General features: G+C 34.6%; 1 protein-coding gene across 1 annotated transcript; it reads right to left on the bottom strand.

The window, feature by feature from the left end:
• Positions 1–5,229: 5,229 nt before the first annotated feature.
• On the bottom strand, positions 5,230–7,402 carry LOC132049935 (small ribosomal subunit protein eS25). The gene is made up of 4 exons (XM_059440921.1): positions 7,299–7,402; positions 7,135–7,206; positions 6,894–7,028; positions 5,230–5,552 (listed from the first exon to the last, which is right to left on the bottom strand). The coding sequence occupies exons 1-4, from the start codon at positions 7,299–7,301 to the stop codon at positions 5,439–5,441; spliced, it is 324 nt and encodes a 107-aa protein (XP_059296904.1). The 5' UTR covers positions 7,302–7,402; the 3' UTR covers positions 5,230–5,438.
• Positions 7,403–7,648: the final 246 nt, after the last annotated feature.

The following is a 7,648-nucleotide window of genomic DNA, read 5'->3' as shown; positions in this document are numbered from 1 at the left end:
AGAGAAAACGAGACCCTTGTTAAAAAAAAAAAATTATTACATTTAATATTGAACATTTCCTTCTTTTTAAAAAAAAAAAAAAAAAAAAATCTTTTCTCTTCTTCTTCCCTATTTCTCTTTCATCTTTTCACCACCTCCACACGTTCTCCTCCAACTCCTCCACCCACCACCTTTTTACTGTTGATCATAAGCTTTATAAGCATCATCACTTAAAACACAGACAAAACATATCTTCGATTTAGCAAAGGTTAGCTCCATTCCTTCAAATTCAGATATCTTTTTACTGTGTTTTAAGTCTTTTTAAGGGTATATAGAAGAGGAGAATAAAAAAATGAGAAGAATAAGGAGAAAATGCTTCACCATTCTTTCCGGTCACCAACAATAGGAAAAATGATTTAACTATATTTTTTTAGCTATTGATTTTCTTCTCTCTGTGTTGCTAGCGGCTTGTGGGTATATCAATTTGGATGGAATTACACTGATATTGAGGTGTTCATATGGCGATGGGGCCTGAAAGATAGAAGCCTTTACATAATTTTACCTTACCATGTGGGTTGAAGTGGGAGAACCAGAAATATTTGAGGAGCACTAAGGTAGATTCCGACGGAGATATGTCTTTTGTTCATCGGCGGTCAAATGGGTCAGAATTGATTGGACGACGGGAATACCGAAGGTGCGAACCTGCACCAAAAATTCAGATCAATAAATGGCGATAGCGTGAGGGACGAAGCTGTGAGAGAGAACCTGATGTTTGATCTCCAAACGAAGGCTGACAAGATGAAACACGCGATTTTGAGGGAAGGTTTAGGCCCCGTTTGTCCATAAGTACAAAAAAAAAATCACTTTTTTTTGAAATTTTGGAGTTCTGTTTGGCCATAGTTTTTGAAATTGTAATTTTTGGGGAAATATATTTTTAAAAAAGTGAAATTTTTTTGAAAAATAAGTTTTTTGAATTTTTGGTATTCCGAAATACAATTTCAAGTTGTATTCGGAATTTTTAAATATTTAAATGTTGATTAGAAAAAAGTGAAAAGAACACAAAGTGAATAATTCTTATAGCCAAACACACACACAGTCACACCAGCATCAGTAGCTATTTATAGAATATATATATATATTTGATTTATGTGAACCCATTTGACTAAGCACGACATTTAAGAAAGAGTAAAGACTTTTGAAACTTGTTATTTAAAATAAGTCTTGAATATTTGTGTGGCTGTAAATCATTTCATAAAATGAATTTGTTTTCAAATTAGGAAAGAGGTCATTCATTTTGGCACGGACTAAAAAGGAAATAGGTTCACATAAATTGAAACAGAGGGAGTAGGTCAATTAAATTTGGGAACGGGTCGATTTTAATTTTGGGTCGGGCCGATTTTTATTCATATTATAATTGTTTTTTTAGTTTTGGACGAAATTATTTAAAAAGAATCACTAAATATGACGTGGCCGAACTAGAAAGCGAGTGATTCAACAACACTCAGCTTTGATCGTCAAAGTGAGTTTTGAAGACAAGTTAAGGGAGATTTTATGTATTTTCTCAATTCTAATATGCCTTCCAAGTTCCATGCCCTAGGAGAAATTATAATATTGCCTTATCTTGCTTGTTGTTTCTAATACTAACCTCATCTTATTGTTTCCAATGTCCAAAACGCACATTGAAAGTTTTTAAAATATAATCCAGTGGAAATGTGTCAAGACTTAATTTGTCTATTCGAAACTGAGCACTTTGCCATTTTTCGAAATAAACAGGGAGGTATTTTTCCTTTTATGACCTCAGTTGACATATCAAGAAATTGAAACTTATTATCAGTTGCACTATGGAAAGAGGGTAATGATCCGGTAAATATGTTTTGATCATTGAAAAGTAGGTAAGAATTAAGATAAGGGGTTGGTAGGATCAAGGATGACTTCATCGCCCTTGATCCCGTTGCAATGCAAGTCAGGGAACCGTCTCTATTGAAGGGTGAGCATGTTTGTAAGGTTTTTTCAAGAGACTCCAGGAAATTGCAAGAACAATTCAAATAAAAGCCATCATTTCCTACTCTCGAAACCCAGCTGGGCATTTCTTCTTTAATGTTCTTGTCTGAAATCTAATAAATTTGGTGACTTTTTAGTCTGGTAGAGGTATTATGAAGAAGAAAGATAGTTTCACATTAATGTATTTTCTATCTCTTTTTTCTTGGGAAAAGGGTCCAAATATACGGCTGAACTATGTGGAACGATCATTTATACCCTTCTTTCAGACGATTTGTGGTGCTAATCATTTTCTGGTAGTGGGAAAGGACAAATGTAGACCAGTTTGGTAAGAACATGGGTAGTTTTGATTAGGAGTGGGCGTTCGGTTGTTCAGTTCATTTTATCAAACTTCAGTTCGGTTATTTCGGTTTCGATTTTTTTAAGATGGACACCGAACACTGAACCCAACTAGTTCGGTTCGGTTCTTTCAATTTCGGTTTTTTGAAGTTCGGTTCCGTTCGGTTTCGATTTTTAGAAGCGATTCCATTTACACTAATTCATCTTCTCAAAAGCAATAAAACATAAAACTGACAAATTGAACTCAAAATCAAACAAACAGGATACACAAGAACAGAAAACCATAATCGTAATATAAGATTACTGGGTGCTATATACATATAGTAAGAATAATTAAGAAAATATATAAAGGACATACATTAATCCTAAAGACACATCTTAGTCACCTTTCTTAATATTTGATTTTCTCAATTGGAGTGGAAAATTGGGGATACAAAAGCAAAAGAGAGCTTGTTACAATTGGATTTTTTTTTTATTAAACTTAATGGGCCTAAACTATTTTAATTTTTTTGTGATGTATTAAATTTCGGTTCTTCGATTCGGTTTCATCAAAATTCGGTTCGGCTATTTCGATTTCGATTTTTTGAAGGTGGACACCGAACACCGAACCGAACTTTCGATTTCGGTTTCTTGAAGTTCGGTTCGGTTCGATCCGATTTTTCGATTTTCGATATTTATGCTCAGCCCTAATTTTGACCTCACCTATTAACAGAATGCAAAAAGTAAATCATTTCACACAATTCAGTAACAGATTTTTTTTCCCAAACGAAAATTATAACTATCAAGAGATTCAACCAATTGTTTCCAATCAGAAATCGAACTGAGAAACAAATTTAGGAGCGTAGCGGAAATTTCCGATACGTTATTTTGTCATGGAACAAAGATGAAGTAAATTAGCAATATTTTAGATTTGGCTTAATGCATATAAGGCCCCTTAAAATTGCTTCTTTTTTTTTAATTTTATTTTGGCACTTCAACTAAGTGTTGTTCCTATTGAACTCCCGAATTTGACCTTAAGTGTATCTATCAAACACAATCCGATTTACATAGAATATATGGTGAGTTTCATTTTTTATAGCCTTGAGCGTGAATGTTAATTGCATCATACGTGAAAAATTCAACTAATTAAAACACCCCACCCATTTTTATTACACACATCAGATAGGAAGAACTGTTCTACTGTGTTATACAAGTGAAGCACCAACACTTAAACCAATCAAATAACAAAACTAGAAAATAAGAAATCAAAATTGGAAACTAAAATTGAAAATAAAAACTAAAAATTAAAACTGAAAAAAAAAAAAGTAACCAAAACCGAAATCCAAAATTGGAAATCAAAAACGGAAAAACAAGAAACCAAAACTGGAAACCAAACTGAAAACTAAAAAATCAAAACTAAAACTTAATATCTAATGTGTATAATTAAAATGGGTGGAGTGTTTTAATTGATTGAATTTTCTACATAGGATGAGATTGACATTCACGCGCAAGGCTTAAAAAAATTAAAACTCACTATATGTGTTATGTAAGTCGGATTGTATTTAATAGACACACTTGAAATCAAGTTCAGAGATTTAATAGGAACAATACTTAATTGAGGTGCTAAAATGAAAAAAAGAAACAAGTTTAGGGGCCGCATATGCATCAAGTCTTTAAATTTTGTCCACCTACTATCTAAAAAAAGGTGTAAACAATCTAATTACTATAGAAATTAATCGCAAAACCTAGTCAAATTATACTAAGCGCTCAAATAATTTGGATAGCAGTCAAGTTTGCGTTCACAAGCCATTCCACAATATACTATTTACTAACTGGTAAAAGAGAGATCAAATAATCGTGACAACCTTTCTATGGCGTTCTTTCTTATAGGCTAATATCCGATCCGCTAATGAGCAATTTTTTTGTGCAGATTGCCCTTCAAAACCACTGGTCTTTAATTTTTACCCCTGCAATTTTTTTGTGCAGATTGCCCTTCAAAACCACTGGTCTTTAATTTTTACCCCTCAAATTGGTGATCTTTAATTTTTATCCTTCGCCTAATATCCTAAGGTTCTGAATTCGAACTCCAACTCAATTAAAAAAAAAAAAAAAAAATATTCGCAAAGCATAAGTTTGGATTCGCAAGCAGAATTTGCATGCAAAACTTTGCCTACAGGCAGAATTTTGCATGCCAAACAAAACAGTTACACCAACCTGATGGGGGCAGAGTTTGCAGGCAAACTATACCTTTCCTGCAAAACTCTATCTTAAGGCATAGTTTACAGGCAAACTCTACCCCATCAGGCATAAGCAAGCAATCTATGCTTGGCGATTTTTTTTTAACTTTCACCTAAGCAGTAATTCGAATCCGAAACTCTTGAAATTTTAGGCGACAGGACAAAAATTAAAGACCACCCCAAAATAGGGCATTACTGCAAATTGCCCCGAATAAGCAAGGACGACAAACACCCCGTTTGTTCTCTTTATTGCCAAAAGAATTTCTTTATCGCCAAAAGAATTTCTTTATCATATCTCTCATTCCAGATGTAGAAGTAATTTCATTGCGTTCGACTACATTCTATAGAGACCTTCACTTGTGTCTGGAAACGCCATATTTGATATCATCTCTAGGGTTGTCAAAAACATATTCCGAGAAAGTAATATAAGTTTACGTTTATCATATTTAATCGAAAATGAAGAGGATCCACATCTTTGGATGTTAGAATTGATCGGATACTAAATCAGATCACCCCCTTCCGGTACAGATGCTGCACCACCTGGTGAGAAAGATAGCACAAAGCTCTATGCCCTCGTTACTGAACTTTACAGCAACCAGTTCGATGAAAAATTCCGCTAAAACCCATCATCGCTCAGTCACAATCTCTGGGGGTGGGAGTGAACTCACTTGGAATCTAGACATGTAAGGGAAGGACATCCAGTTTCAACATCTAAGATAAGTAGAGATAATTCAAATAAATAGCTACACACGCGAAACATAGTCAAGGGTAACTGCAATCAAAAAACCTATTGCTCAAAATAGCTGTAGTAGCTCATACTGTCGTGATATTCCAAATTAACTTTAGATAATGTCTAAAACAAGTAGGCCCTGCAAGAGCTTTATAAGCAAATGAATTTAACGCATACTAAGTATTGGTAGCCCTGGTGTAAATCTGCTGGCTAGCATGAGAAGACACCATCCTGATTGAGCCTCTAGACATCAAATCTCTGATTGCCTTCCTAGCAAGTGATCCACTAATCTGAAAATCCAATAAAAATGAACAAATTAGCAAAATTACAATGGCATATCCGCATACAAACAAATGTGCTGAATCAAATATTGCTGCCAGTGTCAATCAGTAGTAAAAGCAATAACCAAGAAAAACACAATCTCATGATTGAGATTTAGCATAAGATGTGCTTGAACCCAAGGATAATGCAGCAAACTACGTTCAACCACAAGAACAAACCATTAAATATTAGTTCATTATTCTACATGGCATATGCTTTGGATGGTGATCTTATTTGTCCCACATGTTCTAAATGAACATAAACAGAAAACAACATCCATCACGAGACACCACACATCGCCCTTCAAGAAACACTCATAAGACCTCACAAAGACTACATATCTTGGAAACTAACACAAGGGGAACGCTCAGGTGACACTGATGGAAACCTTAGAAGCCAGGCAATGGAAGCAACAACCAACAAACATCAAAGCAATGAGAGAATCCATAGATCTAAACAGTCCTGTTAATTATTCATCGAAGCAGCATAAAAAATAACATGTGAGTTTACAATTTCTAAGACTCTAGTGATCCAAGGATAACTTAAGGAATGCTATCTATTAGGTAATGGTACTTATTTTAACCACTCTACTACCTAAACACTCGTACTCACTACTAAAAAAAATCTCTATTTTCCAACTGAAAAATGCTAAGTGGCTATTTCCCATTGAATGTCGGTGAAAAAACCTAAATAGTAGTGTTTTCACAGAAAAAATTATGAATTTTCCCAGCATTTCAATGGAAACCTATTTCCCACCATGTATTCTCCCAATGAGGTGGAAAAATCATGTTTTATAACACAAATTTCCCACTAAAAGTCGGTGGGAAAACTCTCTGTTTCTAGTAGTGACTACTCCACACTCCCTTAACATTTTATCTTTTAAGCTGATAGAACTAAAAGCTTCGACTAACCACCTTATGCTTCCACAGAACTATCAAATATAATAGAATCATCACTAAAGCAAAGTATACATCTCTAAAGAGAATCATTCCATATTACTATTAAGGTCCAAATCAATTTCACTATGCTCAGGGACATATGTAGCACCTGGACAGCGGGCTACTGTTTATATATACGCATAGAGGAATAATTAAGAAATATAATGTTTACTTAGGCTAAGTTTGCACCATGGCCACAAAACTTTAGTGTATGCTGTAATACTCCAGATCAGAAACCTAAAATCTACTTGACTATAAACATAATAATTGGGACAGAATTAACTTTCCAATATACATATATAGATCTAGTGTAAGATAGACAATGTTCACCATCAAGTCAATTAAAATTAAAATAAGAAAGATAATTAATACCCTGAGACGGTCGGAAAGGACAGAAGGAGTGATGAGCTTATACTTAGGAGCTTCAGACAGAAGCTTCTCGTAGGTACCCTTATCGAACAAAACCATGTTGTTCACCTTTTCCTTTTGCTTTCCCTTGCTCCACTTCTGCACTCATGAATAAATAAAATCTAACATATATACCTTTAAAATTCATCTAATACTCAAAATAAAAATAGTTTTAAAAAGAAAAAAAGGAGAAAGAGATGATGACCTTCTTCTTTTGCTTTCCACCACCAGATTTTGCTGGCTTGGAAGATGGAGGTGGGGCAGCCTTCTTTGGAGCCTACAAAAAATATAAAAACTCAGAAGTTAAGACAAAGCTAGGCATAATTAATAATAATATTGGAGATGATTGCTCGGTGGCGAAAAGTGTACCATTGATCGGAGGAGGAGGAGGAGAGCGGCGGAGTATTAAGGCAGAAATGAGAGGGATATGTATGGCGATATGAAAACCTAATGAAGTTTGTGTTTCTACTAGGGTTTTTATTTGCCTTTCAATTGGGTTAGATAACTGGGCTTCCTAATGGCCGTCTAGCCCAATCAATTGCATGGGCCAATTTGCACGATTGTTCTTATTCGGGGTGGTCTTTAATATTTAGCCATCAAATTGCTGGTCTTTAGTTTTTGTCCTTCACCTAAAGTACCCAAGTTTCTGGGTTCGAACTCCGGCTCAGTCAAAAAAATTGAGGCAAAATTTTTGCCTATTAGGGTATATAAAAAAAAAT

Source organism: Lycium ferocissimum, chromosome 3 (genome assembly GCF_029784015.1).
Source record: "Lycium ferocissimum isolate CSIRO_LF1 chromosome 3, AGI_CSIRO_Lferr_CH_V1, whole genome shotgun sequence".
NCBI classification, from domain to species: domain Eukaryota; kingdom Viridiplantae; phylum Streptophyta; class Magnoliopsida; order Solanales; family Solanaceae; genus Lycium; species Lycium ferocissimum.
The sequence above is the reverse complement of the archived record's forward strand: the minus strand, read 5'-3'. Positions and strand labels throughout refer to the sequence as shown.